Source organism: Ascaphus truei, chromosome 18 (assembly GCF_040206685.1).
Source record: "Ascaphus truei isolate aAscTru1 chromosome 18, aAscTru1.hap1, whole genome shotgun sequence".
NCBI lineage: Eukaryota > Metazoa > Chordata > Amphibia > Anura > Ascaphidae > Ascaphus > Ascaphus truei.
The window spans coordinates 7662943-7682072 of record NC_134500.1 but is presented as its reverse complement, the minus strand read 5'-3'; the positions used below and the strand labels follow the sequence as shown (position 1 = coordinate 7682072).

At 49.5% G+C, this 19130-nt stretch overlaps 1 protein-coding gene across 2 annotated transcripts in view; it reads left to right on the top strand.

The window, feature by feature from the left end:
- Nucleotides 1-19130, top strand: part of PCSK6 (proprotein convertase subtilisin/kexin type 6) — a 78369-nt gene that overhangs the window by 37761 nt on the left and 21478 nt on the right. Inside the window, exons 7-13 of one of the 2 annotated variants that reach the window (XM_075575296.1) lie at nt 4131-4303; nt 6251-6463; nt 9871-9971; nt 10179-10282; nt 11070-11187; nt 13241-13429; nt 15128-15264. In XM_075575296.1, coding sequence (XP_075431411.1) covers nt 4131-4303; nt 6251-6463; nt 9871-9971; nt 10179-10282; nt 11070-11187; nt 13241-13429; nt 15128-15264 — 1035 coding nt within the window. Of the gene's footprint in view, nt 1-4130; nt 4304-6250; nt 6464-9870; nt 9972-10178; nt 10283-11069; nt 11188-13240; nt 13430-15127; nt 15265-19130 lie in introns of those variants that run through there. The other variant, XM_075575297.1, reaches the window with a different exon arrangement.

The following is a 19130-nucleotide window of genomic DNA, read 5'->3' as shown; positions in this document are numbered from 1 at the left end:
TCCTTTTGTTGGTGGCTTCATCAATTTCCTTTTGATGACATTAAACGTGCCCCCACTCTGTTCTATTGGACACCGGGGGGTTAAGAGCACACAACATATACACCATTATACATTGAGTAGGAGTGCCCCGTTGCATCTCTCCAGTACATTGTAGCCTTTTGACTGACCGCTGATGCATGGAGAGATCCGTCCTGTTGGCAAGGCTCTGTACACTATAACTTTATCCAGGAAGAAGTGTTGTGCTGCGATTTCTAACAGGAGATTTAGCAACATTTAAACAGTGCTGGATATTTCTTCTAAAAGGATCAAGTTTAAGGGTCAGAATTGCATATAGCGGGGGATTCACCTGTCGCCAAAGGCCATATTATCTAAGCAGTGCTTTGTGCCTTATGTTGTCGTCTCATCACCGCTTGGTAACCATGGCCCTAAGTGTTTAAGGACTGTGTGCATATGCGGATAGGAACATGACGTTTGTCAATGTTTTGCTTCCTAGCTTTCCGAGGGTTCCACATAATTAGCCTGTTATTAAGTGACTTGTACAAAGTTATGGAAGTGGGAAGGTGGAAACCCATTCAGAGCGCGCTATTCCTGTTCTTTCAAATGCTACAGCTTCACACGTGTAATATGAAGGTCCTGCTGCGGTTTTTATTGGAATACGGTTATTGTATTTCTTTACTGCACAGAGGTTGGGAAATATTCTGAGAATGTCTTGGTTCTAAGTAAACAGCAGGTATATCGCTCCTTATATTTGTAGAGTATTAAATATTGCGGTGGGAAATGGTACAGACCAGCGCAGGTGGGATGGCGGTCAGTCTTCCTGTCGGGTCACAGCGACACTCACCTTTTCTTGTCTAGACGGCATTGAACGCTAAGCAAGGGGTGGGATCTCCAGTCCTCAAGACCCCCCAAAAGGCCACGCATTAGGGATATCCCTGTTTCAGCACCGGTGGCTCAGTCTTTGACTGAGCCACGGCTTGAGCCACCTGTGCTGAAGCTGGGATATCCTGAAACCTGACCTGTTGGTGGCCCCTGATCTAAGCTATAAATGAACTGGCCAGCATTTCACAGGGGAAGTAATCCCCTCCAAAGTGAGATGTCACTCGGCTTCCTGTGTAAAATTGAATATTCAGGGCTGTTCACAACAAAAGGAATGATTTTTTTTTTCCTGCCAATACAAACATTTTTAAACCGTTTAGAAATATGGCGAAAACCCGCAAAGATGTTTAATAATTGTACTATACTTGAATGTGTACTAGCACCAACCTTAATATTGCTGGGGGGTTTGTGGTCAACTAAAATAACTTTTGGGAGGTCCCAGCTCTGAGGCCAAACCTTTCTGTTGAAAGGAATTCACTGTGCCTATAAATTGTACGGCGTGCAAACTCCGTGCTACTCGAAGATAACACACGTTGGCTCAACTCCTTAAACTCTGTGCTTGCTATTTGAGAGGAGGTCGTGCTTTATAGCACGGAGCTTTGTGCTGGAGTGTTCCTGTCTTTGCGTATTCGTGCAGGCAAAATCCTTTCATGTCATTAGCTTCCACAGATAAGATAATTAAGTAGAAATAGCCGTGTTAGTCCAGTTGCGATAGTGCAGAGTAAATGAGTATTGCAGTATTGGGTGAAACCATTTTTATTTGGACTAACACTTGATATTCTAAGGCAAGGTTTTGAGTTCTCTCTCTCCCTCAGGTCAAGCAAAACTGTACTGTGTTGCTTGACCTGAGAACTCTTGAAAGCTTGTCTTGCAATATCAATTTTGTCCAAATATAAAAAGGTCTCGCCTAATATTGAAGTACTTATTTACTCTGCACAGAAGACAGAAACCATTCCGGTTAGTTGAGGTCACGAAGGCCGTTCCTTCCCATCGCACGAGTCCTCGCCTCTGAGCAGAGCATGTTCTGTGTACCAGCTCCAGTATCATTTTAATTAATTCCCCTGACTTGCAATTAGGTGGGAATTCAGGCATAGGATAGCGGTGGAAGCCGAGCCCCCCTCCGGACCATGCTGCCCAGCCCCCCTCCGGACCATGCTGCCCAGCCCCCCTCCGGACCATGCTGCCCAGCCCTCCTCCGGACCATGCTGCCCAGCCCCCCTCCGGATCATGCTGCCCAGCCCCCCTCCGGACCATGCTGCCCAGCCCTCCTCCGGACCATGCTGCCCAGCCCCCCTCCGGACCATGCTGCCCAGCCCCCCTCCGGACCATGCTGCCCAGCCCCCCTCCGGACCATGCTGCCCAGCCCCCCTCCGGACCATGCTGCCCAGCCCCCCTCCGGACCATGCTGCCCAGCCCCCCTCCGGACCATGCTGCCCAGCCCCCCTCCGGATCATGCTGCCCAGCCCCCCTCCGGATCATGCTGCCCAGCCCCCCCTCCGGACCATGCTGCCCAGCCCCCCCTCCGGACCATGCTGCCCAGCCCCCCTCCGGACCATGCTGCCCAGCCCCCCTCCGGACCATGCTGCCCAGCCCCCCTCCGGATCATGCTGCCCAGCCCCCCCTCCGGACCATGCTGCCCAGCCCCCCTCCGGACCATGCTGCCCAGCCCCCCTCCGGATCATGCTGCCCAGCCCCCCTCCGGACCATGCTGCCCAGCCCCCCTCCGGATCATGCTGCCCAGCCCCCCTCCGGACCATGCTGCCCAGCCCCCCTCCGGATCATGCTGCCCAGCCCCCCTCCGGACCATGCTGCCCAGCCCCCCTCCGAACCATGCTGCCCAGCCCCCCTCCGGACCATGCTGCCCAGCCCCCCTCCGGATCATGCTGCCCAGCCCCCCTCCGGACCATGCTGCCCAGCCCCCCTCCGGACCATGCTGCCCAGCCCCCCTCCGGATCATGCTGCCCAGCCCCCCTCCGGACCATGCTGCCCAGCCCCCCTCCGGACCATGCTGCCCAGCCCCCCCTCCGGACCATGCTGCCCAGCCCCCCTCCGGACCATGCTGCCCAGCCCCCCTCCGGACCATGCTGCCCAGCCCCCCTCCGGACCATGCTGCCCTGCCCCCCTCCGAACCATGCTGCCCAGCCCCCCTCCCGACCATGCTGCCCAGCCCCTCTCCGGACCATGCTGCCCAGCCCCCCTCCGGACCATGCTGCCCAGCCCCCCTCCGGACCATGCTGCCCAGCCCCCCCTCCGGACCATGCTGCCCAGCCCCCCTCCGGACCATGCTGCCCAGCCCCCCTCCGGACCATGCTGCCCAGCCCCCCTCCGGACCATGCTGCCCAGCCCCCCCTCCGGACCATGCTGCCCAGCCCCCCTCCGGACCATGCTGCCCAGCCCCCCTCCCGACCATGCTGCCCAGCCCCCCTCCGGACCATGCTGCCCAGCCCCCCTCCGGACCATGCTGCCCAGCCCCCCCTCCGGACCATGCTGCCCAGCCCCCCTCCGGACCATGCTGCCCAGCCCCCCTCCCGACCATGCTGCCCAGCCCCCCCTCCGGACCATGCTGCCCAGCCCCCCCTCCGGACCATGCTGCCCAGCCCCCCCTCCGGACCATGCTGCCCAGCCCCCCCTCCGGACCATGCTGCCCAGCCCCCCTCCGGACCATGCTGCCCAGCCCCCCCTCCGGACCATGCTGCCCAGCCCCCCCTCCGGACCATGCTGCCCAGCCCCCCCTCCGGACCATGCTGCCCAGCCCCCCCTCCGGACCATGCTGCCCAGCCCCCCTCCGGACCATGCTGCCCAGCCCCCCTCCGGACCATGCTGCCCAGCCCCCCTCCGGACCATGTTGCCCAGCCCCCCTCCCGACCATGCTGCCCAGCCCCCCTCCGGACCATGCTGCCCAGCCCCCCTCCGGACCATGCTGCCCAGCCCCCCTCCGGACCATGCTGCCCAGCCCCCCCTCCGGACCATGCTGCCCAGCCCCCCCTCCGGACCATGCTGCCCAGCCCCCCCTCCGGACCATGCTGCCCAGCCCCCCCTCCGGACCATGCTGCCCACCCCCCCCCTCCGGACCATGCTGCCCAGCCCCCCTCCGGACCATGTTGCCCAGCCCCCCTCCGGACCATGCTGCCCAGCCCCACACCGCTCATTACCGCACACACAGCACAATTGTTTTAAGGCCCCTCGATTTCCGTGATTTGCGCTTTCATGAACACCCATTAAGCGCGAGCGCCGGCTGTTCTCGTGCCTTTTAGGAATCCGTATGTTGGACGGCGACGTAACCGATGTGGTGGAGGCGAGGTCTCTGGGCATCAGACCCGACTACATTGACATTTACAGCGCCAGCTGGGGACCTGACGATGATGGGAAGACGGTGGATGGGCCAGGCCCGCTGGCCAAAAAGGCTTTCGAAGATGGCATTAAGAAGGTGACGTAACCTTGACTGTGTTTGTAGGGGGAGGTGGGGAAGCCCTGACCCCCTTCTCTGGGTATTTACTGATGGATTGCCACTGAATTACTAGAACAGATCTGCCAATTCCGGTTAAGACCCAGGAAGCTCAGTGTCCGGTCTCCAGCAATGGCCCAAGGTCATCCATTGGGCAATACTAAGATGCAGACGCCCTGGCCTAAGGGAGGCATATGTAGGTTCAAAGCATTGTTTGCTTGTATGTCTTGGTATAAACAATTGGTCACCCCTCCCCTGAATGTCTAATCCTCTTTAAACTCATTAATATGATTTGGAGTCACATCAGAATTGATGAAGCGCTCAAAGTGTTTTATTTGGTTATGTAGATGACAGATCCCAACCTCCTCTCCACTGTATGTATAGGAAATACATTCTCCATCTCCATCACTAATCGTTCAGCCTCTCCTCGCAGGGATAAGTCATTTCCATTGCATGGGTCACCACGGAACAGTGTTAGGTAATCAGAGGGGTTGTTTAATTTGTTCTCTGGGAAGGGACCTGATCCCCCCTCGGTTACCAAAAAAAGGTTTGGCTAACCAGCCGAGATGTCCTGATGTAATGAAAGACGGTTTTCCATGACATCCATCCATATGGTTGGGGTGTGAGACGGGGAACAGCTGACACAGATTTGTCACATGCTACAATGTTGCGATGTGATAAAACATGGAAAAACGGCACACACTGGTTATTGGCCCAAGAAGCCATCCAGATATTCCCAAGTCTTCAGCTCTCGGTGGAGAACACAAAGTTGCAGCTGTGAGGCTGGTCTCCGTCCAGGGCTGTCAGCATTGTCCTGGCCAGGAGCCACCAGGAATCGGCTCTTCCCTCCCTTCTTCCCTCATTCTTGGGGGCTTTGAACATTACATTGAGGAACACAAAGCACAGTGCTTGGCGTAGTGAGTGCCAAATGATTTGTCCGTGTGAAGCACTGCATGCACGTGGATAGTGTTATCATCCTGCTAGGATGCGATTATACATTAGCGCAGCTTCAAACAGATGGCAGCCATTTGCTGAACCTCACTGGCAATCGCTGTATTTTCTGTTTAGATGTCGGAGATCTTGGTTTGCTCGTCATTTTCAGAGTCTGTGGAGCATAATTACCGAGCAGACCAATGGAGAGAATACCTGCCGCAGCCGTAAAATAAGCTTTTGCCAGCTGTGCTGTCTGGTATCTCGATAAGGGCTGTCGCTGGCTACGCAGGGAAGTCATTCTGTGTTCCACCCCAATCGGAATTGCAATGTTAATATATGTTAATTAAAATAAAACCTCAAAGGCACAGGGTCCCCTGCAAACAAGCATGCAATGAACATACCTCCATTAATGTGGTTTTTGGAGCCAATGTGATTCTAGAAATATATAAAATCTAAATCAGGCTCGACTCCTGCACCAAACATGACAACATTCTGGTCTCTTGAACAAAGGGGCTGCCATTTTTAAATCCCTGGTTCCTTAATCTTGGACGTGCGTCCATTGAAGCTTGTAGAGGCAGCAGGATTTTAGTACTTAAACATTGAGTAGTATCTTGTTACAGGTATCTCTAGAGTTTAACATAATGTGAAGACGAGGGAGTGTATTGTATGTCTTTATTTATATAGCGCCATTAATGTACATAGCGCTTCACAGTAGTAATACACGAGGTAATCAAATAAATAACAGATAATATAAATAACAGGTCATGAGAATAAGTGCTTTAGACATAAAAGTAACATTAAGGAAGAGGAGTCCCTGCCCCGTGGAGCTTACAGTCTAATTGGTAGGTAGGAGAACGTACAGAGACAGTAGGAGGGAGTTCTGCATGTTCAGCATGTCTGTCCCTCAGTGCAACCGGTTCCATCTTTTGTCACATGTCTCTGTTATTTTGTTACCATGGAATAAACAGAATAATTACATTGTAACGAATATCACAGGGTCGCAAAGGACTGGGCTCCATCTTTGTCTGGGCCTCGGGGAACGGCGGCAGAGAGGGGGATTACTGCTCCTGCGATGGATACACCAACAGCATCTACACCATCTCCATCAGCAGTACCACAGAGAATGGATACAAGCCGTGGTACCTGGAGGAGTGTGCATCCACGCTGGCCACAACCTACAGCAGTGGGGCCTTCTATGAGCGGAAGATAGTAAGTTACAGTATGTTATTGTCCCGGGGGAAAGGGCTCTGTAGCTAGCATCCCTTCCTGAAAGTGACGTGTGTGATACTGCTTCCTTATTCTAGTTATGTCGTTTACTTCTTACATTATTTTGGTAACAGCAGATAACCTTTAAGTACTTGTGTAAAAAGAAAACCGTCTCCGATGCATAAAGCATGTTAATTCAAATAAAACTAAAAACTGGGTATGTAAAAAGCACACGCGCACACTATTATGAAATGTTTTCTTGCGTAACGCTGTTCCTAACTATGCAGGCACAGACTGGCCTGTAGAGCTTACACTTTAATTGTAGTTCGTGAGGTAATGGGAGATCGTGGCTTGTACACGGTCACACGGGTACTACCCGGGCTCACCTTTCGGCCTGCTGACCTTGCCACCGAACGGCTCCATTAGAAATCTAATCTATATTGCTTGTTCTGATCCGCTTGGCGATGAAATGTCACGATGAGTAAATAAATGCATTAATGACATGAATAATGAGGGGTTTAAATAGCAGCAGATGGCAATTCCCATAACACTTCAGTGAGGAGATCTTAGTGCGAGTTTAATGATGCATCGCCTTAATGTTACCTTTCCAGCCCTAAGAGGTGCACAAAAAGCTCAAACCAAGAGAGCTTGCAATATACACGCACACTTCATGGAGGAGGGGGCAATCGTGACTTGTTTTTATTTAATTTTTTTACAACTCCTTTCCTTCAAAAGACTCCCATTTCCCCTAAATGTGTCTCCCATTTCCCCTAAATCTGTCTCCCATTTCCCCTAATTCTGTCTCCCATTTCCCCTAATTCTGTCTCCCATTTCCCCTAATTCTGTCTCCCATTTCCCCTAAATCTGTCTCCCATTTCCCCTAATTCTGTCTCCCATTTCCCCTAATTCTGTCTCCCATTTCCCCTCATTCTGTCTCCCATTTCCCCTCATTCTGTCTCCCATTTCCCCTCATTCTGTCTCCCATTTCCCCTCATTCTGTCTCCCATTTCCCCTCATTCTGTCTCCCATTTCCCCTCATTCTGTCTCCCATTTCCCCTCATTCTGTCTCCCATTTCCCCTCATTCTGTCTCCCATTTCCCCTCATTCTGTCTCCCATTTCCCCTCATTCTGTCTCCCATTTCCCCTCATTCTGTCTCCCATTTCCCCTCATTCTGTCTCCCATTTCCCCCTCATTCTGTCTCCCATTTCCCCCTCATTCTGTCTCCCATTTCCCCCTCATTCTGTCTCCCATTTCCCCCTCATTCTGTCTCCCATTTCCCCCTCATTCTGTCTCCCATTTCCCCCTCATTCTGTCTCCCATTTCCCCCTCATTCTGTCTCCCATTTCCCCCTCATTCTGTCTCCCATTTCCCCCTCATTCTGTCTCCCATTTCCCCCTCATTCTGTCTCCCATTTCCCCCTCATTCTGTCTCCCATTTCCCCCTCATTCTGTCTCTCATTTCCCCCTCATTCTGTCTCCCATTTCCCCCTCATTCTGTCTCCCATTTCCCCCTCATTCTGTCTCCCATTTCCCCCTCATTCTGTCTCCCATTTCCCCCTCATTCTGTCTCCCATTTCCCCCTCATTCTGTCTCCCATTTCCCCCTCATTCTGTCTCCCATTTCCCCCTCATTCTGTCTCCCATTTCCCCCTCATTCTGTCTCCCATTTCCCCCTCATTCTGTCTCCCATTTCCCCCTCATTCTGTCTCCCATTTCCCCCTCATTCTGTCTCCCATTTCCCCCTCATTCTGTCTCCCATTTCTCCCTCATTCTGTCTCCCATTTCTCCCTCATTCTGTCTCCCATTTCCCCCTCATTCTGTCTCCCATTTCCCCCTCATTCTGTCTCCCATTTCCCCCTCATTCTGTCTCCCATTTCCCCCTCATTCTGTCTCCCATTTCCCCCTCATTCTGTCTCCCATTTCCCCCTCATTCTGTCTCCCATTTCCCCCTCATTCTGTCTCCCATTTCCCCCTCATTCTGTCTCCCATTTCCCCCTCATTCTGTCTCCCATTTCCCCCTCATTCTGTCTCCCATTTCCCCCTCATTCTGTCTCCCATTTCCCCTCATTCTGTCTCCCATTTCCCCTCATTCTGTCTCCCATTTCCCCTCATTCTGTCTCCCTGGCTGCTGTTCTCCTAATTACTATTCCACTTTCTGGAGCATTTTCCGTTTTGCCAGATATGTCCTTTTTGAAAATATGAAATGGTTTATTCTCACTTCTTACTTAATTGGCTTGCAGGATGCAGAATGCTCCCGATAATGAATGTTCCCGGTATTTCAGGTTGAACCATTGGTGCCGTTTGAGAAGCACTTATGCCTGGAGATAAATATTCTAAATGTCTCGTCTTTAAATGTGCATCTTATATTGGAGATGCAATAAGGAGAAAACACTCAGCCATGTCATGGCGTATACACAACTTTAACAGCAGCTTCGTAATGTCAGATAGATTTAACAGCTTTGCAACAAGCCTAGGTAACACATATTTGGGATTATATTATAGAACTGGGGCAGAAAAATGGGTTTTATTTGGCTGCATTTGTCAGTGTATTTTATAGGGAGACTAGGCTGGTTTCAGTGGGATACAAAGTCTGCATCTGTTGCAGAATAGCCGTGATCAAAGCAGCGTAATATGCATGTTTAGTAAAATGCAGGCGCTGCCGATTCTGAACCCTGTAAAATGTTATCTATGGTTCGATGAATTTGAAAGCTGGTTGATTAAAGCTGTTGGAAGTGGAGCAGAAACCACAATTTCTTCCCTTGCAGCAGTGTTTTCCAATCCCCTCCGTGAGCTGCGGCCACACCAGGTTTTGGGAATAACCAGTGCACTTCCATCCAGGTGAAGTCACTTTCTTGTTGCATGTTAATAGAACGTTGGGTGGTTGTCTCACCTGGTGTGGCCGCGAGGGGTTCGGGAAGCACTGCCGTATACAGTATCACTTGTGGGCACATTCACAGGTCTGCAGCCCTGCCTTTCCCCATTATCTCTTAGCATACAGTGCTTCCACTGCAACCAGGGATTCTGGGTAATGACATGCAAATGAGCACGCAGTGTCACCTTTTGCTTCAAATCCATTTCAACAGGGAAAGGTTTTTTGTCTCCCTTTTCTACCCGCTGTAACCTATATAATGTGTGGTGGAACCCTTACAGTATAACTAATCCTGCATTGCAGAGGGTTATTCCCCCGCTGAGCCTTTTGGCAGCAATGGACTTAAAGATGACAACGACCCAACATAGAGGCAGCACCTTCATGGGCATGCGCTGCACCCAGCGGCACGGTGTGCCGTTTCATGTTTAAGAAGTCTGAGGGCACCTTGGCCGCTGGAGGTCACTTGTTGGGTCATTAGAACGTGTTGTTTTTTCTGCTTCGTGTTGATTGTGGTAACAGATTGTAACGATGGCGGTTTCTAGGTCACCACGGACCTCCGGCAGCGCTGCACGGACGATCACACGGGGACCTCGGTATCTGCACCTATGGTGGCCGGAGTCATCGCTCTGGCATTGGAAGCAAAGTAAGTTGGTTCTCCGGACATTCAGCCCTTCCGTGACACAGCCCACGCTGGCCCTGGAGGCATTGTGGGAAGGGTGGTCTCATGGTTAGGAATATATATTTTTTTCTGACATAATGCCAAAGTTTTGTCCCTTTCTTTGAGACCCTTCACATGGGATGGGAACATTGTAATCGCTGGTTCCAGGCTCACTCTGATTCTCTCCTGCAGTCCTCTGCTCAGCTGGCGGGACGTGCAGCATCTCCTTGTGAAGACCTCCCGCTCGGTGCATCTCCGGGCCCCCGACTGGAGAACTAACGGATCTGGACGCCGAGGTCAGGGAACCAGCACCGGTCTGAAATGTTACAATCCACCAGCTGTGGGTTAAACTCAATGCGAGTTAATATCCACAGGGCATACAGTTCAGTTACAATGTATAACTGTGTCTTGTACTCCTTGATAACCCCACGCACCCTCTGCATCTGGGTGTTATTACTTTAGGGCAGTAGGATGATACCCTAGCTGGTTTGCCTGTGATTGTGACCTTGTAACGGGCAGTAAGGTCCCATAGCTCAGGGGTGGCCGCCGCCAGTCCTCAAGGGCCACCAACAGGTCAGGTTGACTGAGCCGGGGATATCCTGCAAACCTGACCTGTTGGTGACCCTTGAGGACCGGATTTGCCCACCCCTGCTCTAGTTCATTGAATACGAGCTTCAGCCAATAAACATTGGGGCTTCCAGAGAGGGGGCTACATGTGCGGCTCCTGAGCAGGTCAAATGGAGCTTGTTCCAGTAATTAAACCCAATAACTCTGCACTGTCCAGGTCTATGAAACGCTGAATATTGAGTTGCCCAATGGGGTCAGATCTCCCTGTAGTGTAGTAGTGTGACATTAGCACCACAGCCACAATGGGATCTGTTTGTGAAACGCCACGTGCAAGTTCCACGTACCTGTGCACAGTGAGCTGTCTGTGTATTGTGTGAGCATCCTGCAAAGTGCTCACAGCACTCCTGTTTAAAACCTGTAAATCCCAGTTGTAAACGCTGGTCTTTGAAGTGAGACCAGGACTGGGTTTGCTGGGCCTGTTGGAGCGCAGAGCACTCAGGCTTCTATTCTTTTCAGTCAGCCATCTGTATGGCTTCGGTCTGGTGGACGCTGAAGCAATGGTGGTGGAAGCCAAGAAGTGGAAATCTGTGCCCAGTCAGCACGTGTGCGTAGGAGCGTCGGACAGAAGGCCCAGGTACGTCTCTGTCTCACCGCTATGTCACTGACATGTCCGTGTGTCCTGGCAGCTCTATTACACATGTAAACCTCACATGGCAATCACATGCAGGGAAGGTTTACCGTTCCACGTGCCAGCGGGTAAGATGTGGATTCATGGCCGTGTCTTAATGAATTGACATTAAGGAGCAGATTCCAACTAATGTGAACTCTTTGCTGCCCAGAGTTTAACCCTGATCCTCCTGTAAGCAGCGGGCCAGGCACTCACCCTGTAAACACTCCTCAGGCGTAGAGGGGCAGCAGCTCACTTTATAAAGGCAAAGGCCAGGCCCATCAGTTCAACCAGTGGTGGCCAACTCCAGTCCTCAGGGGCCACCAACTGGTCAGGTTCAGGCTGTCCCTGCCTCACACTGATAGAGCCAACTCTGCTGAAGCAGGGATAACCGCAAAACCTGACCAGTTGGTGGCCCTTGAGGACGGGAGTTCGCCGCCCCCCTGAGTTAAACAGTCCTTATCTGGTAATATTGACTGCTAGGCCAGTTCTGTGTGCCTGTCTCTGCCGGGCAGTAATGGGGGAGCAGTCTGACATCTCCTGCTCTGCTCGGCAACTGGTGATAGCGCAGATTGTGATGTTTGGAGCTTGCAGGTGGCGGTGGCTTTCTGGGAACGGCGGCGCGGAGGAAACTCTGGTTTTACTTTATGGCGAGGTACAACCCCGGGGAGTCCTGCAAAGAGGCCAAGCTTGTCCCGGGACAGGAGTAGCTGAGATACATTGTATACACACCGTGCTTATCTACGCGCCCAGAGCCTAGAGCAAAGTGTCCGTAATAGAAGCACTTGACTCTGACACTGAAGGGTTAACACAATATTATAACAGGTTTCTACTACACGGGGCTGATATTTTTTTCATACTCCTCCCAAAGACTGCTGTGCGGCACCTTATGTCATCAATTTCTTTCTCCTTAATGTTATTGCTGGGTATTGATGGTTTATAAACCTGATTTAAAGCCAGACATAATATTATTAAAGACGTATTTACAGCCAGCATGTTCAGATCCGAGGCTGCCTTGAATGCTGAATGTGCTTATAATACGGCATGTACGGAATACAGTGACGAGCTGAACCGCTCAGACGGCAAACACCAACAAATTAGTGTCTCTATCTATATAACAAAAGTTTTCTGTACCTCATTGATGATGTAATGCACATAGCCTGGTGGCAGATAAGGTGTCAGCTGTAAAGTTTAGGCAGAAAGCAGACGGAGAAAGTGTCCGTCGACAGGAGTAGAAAGCAAGAATGCTGGAGAGGTGGAAATAATTGACATTATAAGGTATTAAATTAGGGTTGCCACATTTGGTTTTTATAATATGGGGCGCCGAAATATAGTATGAAACTGTCAGAAAGGGATGAATGATTCGCAAATGCTTGGAGCTGAAGGGTATCTCCCGCTTGACCGCTATATTATTTGGTTTTTATCATCTCTGCACTCGGGCGGGTGGGGAAAGACGGGCACTGATCTAAGACGTCATGGTGGGAGATGTAACGCCCAGGGGTGGGCGTCAGCATATTATAAGATGACCAGGCAGTGTCCTAACTTTATTATTTTAATAATTTAGTACGGTGACCTCTATCGCAAAAGAAAACTATTACACTCGTATAAATAGATTACGTTTTTATGACTAATGAAATCAGTCATTTTAAGTTCAGGCATTTCACGTCAATGCGCTAAAATACAGGAGAATTATGCATAGACATATAGACATATAGACATATAGACATATATCATGTCTGGCAACCATATATGGAATGAAAGATGTGGGGAGGAAAAAGTTAGCAGTCATTATTTTGCGTATGGTGTAGATGGCCCGTGAAGCGTATTGTGGGCCTGAGCCCCCCTACATGTGTAGCCCCCTACATGTATAGCCCCCTACATGTATAGCGCTCTACATGCATCAAAAGCCCCCCCCCCCACCCTTTTCCAATGCAGAGTTATCGTGTGATAGAATGGTTTCCCCACAGTCCCAGAATAATTAGCGGAGAATTGTTGATTCACCTGGTGCTGCCTTTCTCAGGTTTATCCGAGCAGATCAGCTGATCCGCACCACGACTCAGACCAACGCCTGTGCCGAAAACTACGGTCAGCACGTGGTGTTTCTGGAGCACGTGGTGGTGAGGGTCACTATATCCCACCCACGCAGGGGAGACCTGCAGATCCATCTCATCTCTCCCTCGGGGACAAAGTCCCAACTTCTGGGCAAAAGGTAAAGTCTGAGAGAGCTTGTTGGGATTTTAACCGCTTCGGTGCAAAAGACAACCTGGCACCAAACAGGTTAATAGCGGGTGCCAGCTTTTTTGCAGGATACTGTTTTCTAGAAAGGAGTAAATGTGCTTTCCCCATATCACAACCTCTGGGATAAAGGAGACGCATCGAGTCGCTATGAGATGCTGGAATAGCAATCCCACAACTTTCCTTTGTGCAACATCTGGATGTAATACGTGCAACCGAGTGTACAGCTGCTGATGGGTTTAATTATATATCACAGAGCTGAGGTCATTAAGAAAATATTAGTGCCTGACCCTAGAAGCAAGCACCGTTTCTGATGCACTGAGAGAATGTTCTAACTTACTTTATATACACACATACACACACACACACACACACACACACACACACACACACACACACACGTTATTTATATTATTTTTTATTTATATGATTGTCACACGTATATTACTGCTGTGAAGCGCTATGTACATTAATGGCGCTATATACATACATAAATATCTATATCTTGACAAATTACCCAAAAAGCTACTCGCCCAACCAAAAAAGCTACTCGCTGCCCCAGCCCTGCCCCTCCATTTTTTTTTTGCCCGCAGAAATCACCTATTATGTTGAATAAAACTCCACCGCAATCCTAACACACAGCTTCTCTGCCCTGCAATCCTAACACACAGCTTCTCTGCCCTGCAATACTGACATACAGCTTCTCTGCACCGCCATCCTGACATACAGCTTTTCTGCACCGCCATCCTGACATACAGCTTTTCTGCATTGCCATCCTGACATACAGCTTCTCTGCACCGCCATCCTGACATACAGCTTCTCTGAACCGCCATCCTGACATACAGCTTCTCTGCACTGCCATCCTGACATACAGCTTCTCTGCACCGCCATCCTGACATACAGCTTCTCTGCACCGCCATCCTGACATACAGCTTCTCTGCACCGCCATCCTGACATACAGCTTCTCTGCGCCGCATGTGTGCGCGTGTGCATCGGTACCGTGTTACCAGAGTTTTAATAATCAAAAACGAATAGACGATACCGTTCTGTGGCTAACGAAATGCTTTTATTTGTGCGAGCTTTCATGATACACTGATTATATATATATATATATATGACAGGCGCTCCTATATGCAAAAAAGTGACATTTATTGACTCAACGTTTCGGTTCCTACTGGGAATTTTCTGAGAGAGGTCCCAATGGGGACCGAAACGTTGTCAATACATTTCACTTTTTTTGCATATAGGAGCGCCTGTCCCTTTTTTCAATTTCCTGTACCTTTTTCGGACAGTATGCACCCTTCCTTTAACATTATTTTTTATTTTGTTTTGTGCGTGCCCTGTTTCTGACAATATACACGCGTATATGTATATGTATACGTATATGTATATGTATATGTATATGTGTACGTACGCACGTTTTCTTATTATAGTGCTGTCCATGTACAAAGCGCTTCAGTGTTATTTAGTTAAACCCTTTGCCAATGCGTTATAAGCCTGCAGCCAACGTCAAGGCATAACCGAATTATTTATTATTATTATTATTATTATTAATTTATTGAATTAGCCTCGGTGTTGTGGGCGCCTCCAGCAGAAAATGTGGGGAAGCCACCGACATAAGTCGGCCGTTTCACCGTTTATTGCCCCCAGTCACCGGCTGCTCTCATTCCAGGATGTTTGATTACTCCAACGACGGCTTCAAGAACTGGGACTTCATGACGGTCCATTGCTGGGGGGAAAAGGCGGAAGGGGAGTGGGTGTTGGAGATCCATGATACCCCATCTCAGCTCCGCAACCCGGAGACCCAAGGTAAGTTATCCTTAACTGGATAAAAAGCTGCATTTTCACTTCGCAGGGTCTGAAAGCAAATGTCTGTTAATTCCCTTTTTCTTTCCCCCGTTTGTCCCGATCACACATGTCACTGGGGAGTCTTCTAGCACTTATTTTCTCTTAGAAAGTGGCACAAATCCAACCCCGTGTTGTCGGCCTTCCTGCAGGCTTCTCATTCTTCTGTTTTCTGCAGTTTTTCTCCCCCCCCTTCATTTTTGGTTTATAAAGTACAGTGCAAGCTCTATCAATGTCTGCTGAAGGTCAGTAACACCCCCTCTGGAAATGACCTTGCTGCATCATGAATCAGTGTAGATCAGTGTTTCCCAACTCCAGTCCTCGGGGCACACCAACAGGTCAGGTCTTAAGGATATCCCTGCTCCAGCACAGGTCGGTCAATCGGCGTCTCGGTCACTTTCACTGAGCCACCTGTGCTGGAGCAGGGATATCCTTAAGACCTGACCTGTTGGGGCTCCCTGAGGACTGGAGTTGGGAGACACTGGTATAGATCAGGGGTGGGCAACTCCAGCCTTCAAGGGCACCAACAGGCCAGGTTTTCAGGCTATACCTGCTTCAGCATATTCCTGCTTCAGCATTGGTGGCTCAATCAGTCCCAGCTTCAGTACAAGTGGCTCAATCTGATTGAGCCACCTGTTCTGAAGCAGTGGTATCCTTAATACCTGACCTGTTGGTGGCCCTTGAAGATTTGAGTATGGCTGCACAATTCTATCTGCACTAAAATAAGTGGAGCTCACCGACCTTCTGGCCATTACTATTCCACTCCCGGACACCAATACCTGATGCTTTGCGGCTGGTTATTGCGGGTACGTCGTGTACGTGCCATGCGGTGTCATACCTTATCGGTTTGTATCCGGTTTTAGTATGATTTGTTCTGCCAAGGAAAAGCTGACAGACTTAGAAATACTCTGCATCATTATACAATGCGCCGTGTTGATTTCAGGGATCTCCCCCCCCCCGCGGAGTGTCTCTGCAATGGTTGTGCAAATCCCCCGTTCATAGTTGGCTCACATTAGTCAGTGGGAAGGAGTCTGATGTCAGCGAAATAGTTTAATCCGAGCGGCGGCCCCCGGAGGCTGCTGACCACAGGATGAACACTTTGGTGGGCGAAAGATAAACGGTCAGTTTGAATTGGATGTGGAGTGTCGGCCCCCGTGCTGAGCCCAGATCCAACTGTGATCTGTGAACATCTGGCAGTGTGCAGAGAAGGGGACGGGTGAGAATATGCTGCAGTAATGCGATTAGTCACGGAGCGTGTTTAGAACAGTGTTTGCTCTCCCTGAAAACCAAATATTTAATAATAAATAACTTTATTTCATATAGTACTTTCTCCCCCAGCGGGACACAGGGCTGCACAATTACAGCACAGCGCGGGACGCAGCACACAGGAGATTCACAGCCCGTCCTTGCCTGCAGAGCTTACAATCTGATTATGAGACCTGAGGCACAGGGCGATGGTGATTTGCCTACGGTCACTGGGAATTGAACCAGGGTCTTGACTCGCTGAGCGTGTGTGTTTCCCCGTGTACAGCTAGTGTTAATTATCACGAAACACAGGAAGTGGCTTTATTTGATGACTGTATGGCATCTTTGCATCTTTCCTTTCCCCCTATTAGGCGATTTGGGAGGGACGGAGACTACCGCTACATATTTTATTAAGGCTGCAGTCAGCGCTGCTCTCCGTTTAATTTTATTGCATAAATCGGATGCTCCGTTCAGGAGATACTCACAGGAAAGTGTAAGTGTCTGGTCCCTCTGCAGGTCTCTATCTCTAATAATCCGACGTCTTGTCTCTTTGCAATTAACCACATTATCCAAACTGCTTTAAGGCACAAGCTGGACGTGGCAGGGGTGGGCAACTCCGGTTCTCCAGGGCCACCAACAGGTCGGGTATTCCGGATATCCCTGCTTCAGCACAGGTGGCTCAATTGAGCCACCTGTGCTGAAGCAGGGATATCCTGAACACCCGACCCGTTGGTGGCCCTTGAGGACTGTAGTTTCCAACTCCTGCATTAGAAGGAATTGGAAAGATCCATATACAGGCAGTCCTCGTTTTACACGTATGTATGTATGTATATACAGGCAGTCCTCGTTTTACACGTATGTATGTATATACAGGCAGTCCTCGTTTTCCAACGAATGGCTTATCCAACGCTGTGCAATGCATACCTATGCTCATTTTTACAACGCCAAAACGGCTTATCCAACGCTCTTACAACGCTTTGCAAAGTTGTTTATGTATATAATGTATATGTTATATAATATTATATTATACTATATAATATATTATAATATGTAATGTATGTATGTATATATATGTGTGTGTATGTATGTGTGTGTGTATATATATATATATTACAGTATACAGTATAGACTATATAATGTATGTGTGTGCTGCATATCTTATTGCCTGCGTTAAATATTTGGTGTATTTTAGTGTTAAAAATGCCTTCAGGAACGGAACCTTTCATTTAACCAGTGTTCCTGTGGGAAAACGTGTTTCGCTTTACAACGTTTCGCTATCCAACGTCATTTTGAGTAACGCATTGTGTCGGATAACCGAGGACTGCCTGTATTTTGTCTTTAATGTGTGGCCCTTGGTGCATTAGAGGAGACAAAAAAAATACATCCGTGGTTTGGCAAAGGGGCAAGATGAGCAAAAGCAACCGTTCCCATCGCTGCTCTATGAAAGTCTAACTGCAATGGCTTTGTTCAATTCATGCAAAGAAACCAGAGACGCTCTGGGAACAGGGAGTGACCCACATTCATTTCCCAATAACATATTAAAGAGAAACTTTGTTTTGTCCTGTGATCACCTTTTGGGGACATACTTGGGTTATCGAGGAATCCTGTGTAACGCACTCTTATCAGAGGAGAAGGGGGTGCAAAAAAACCATTGACTACAAGATTAGGGCGTCCAGCGAAGGGTGTCTTCTTTTTGGAAGACTATCATGACGGCTGATGGTGTTTCGATGATTTTTTTTTTGTTAGGCCGCTTACATCCTGTCTTGGGTTTAGCTTTGGATGTGGTTTCACGTGAGCGCTGCGCACTAGCCCTGCCGCTGCCCGCGGACGCTGTAGGGCTTTGGGAGAATAGAACGGGATTTCTGGAAGACTCTGCGGATTAGGAAAATCCGAACCCCGTGTGTTTTTAGTCCTATTTGACATAATGATGCTTGGGATTGGGTTCCCTTCCGCAGGGCTGTGCTGGTGATCTCTAATATGTATCTGTTCTTGCAGTGTTTGTAGGGAAATGAATGCCCAAACCCCTCAATGTTTTCTTCTTCTGCCCCTTTTTGTAACGGAAGCGCTTGGAGTCCCATTGGGAGAAAAGCGCTATATAAATAAAGTTATTAAAGGACAATGAAATAATGAAGTGTTAGAAAACACATTGATTCCTCTATCCTAGTTACTGTTCCTGCCCACCTTCCTAATAATTTCATCATCAAAACATCCCCCCCCCCCCCCCCCGACCCTTACATTGCCCTAATAACGTACCAGGTTCGTGCTCGGACTTGCTCATTTTTTTCCGGGGCAAATCTGGCTGACCGCTCTGATTTGCCTAAAAACCGGCGTTCCTGGCGCCAGGGGAGGTTGGAGTGAACCCCTTTGATACGTGAGCCTTTGAGGAAGCAGATGACACTGATCCTTTGTTTGCCTCGGACCTAAGAGGTTAGATAAACACCGTGTTTTCTCTGACCGGCTGCATTGGGCCGCGCCCTTCCTCGCTCACCGGACCCTGCGAAGGGTTATGTAAGGTTTGCATTTTGTTTTTCTGCTGCTGCCGTTTTGAAGTAACGTGTGTTATATTTTTCTTAGATTTTGGTTTT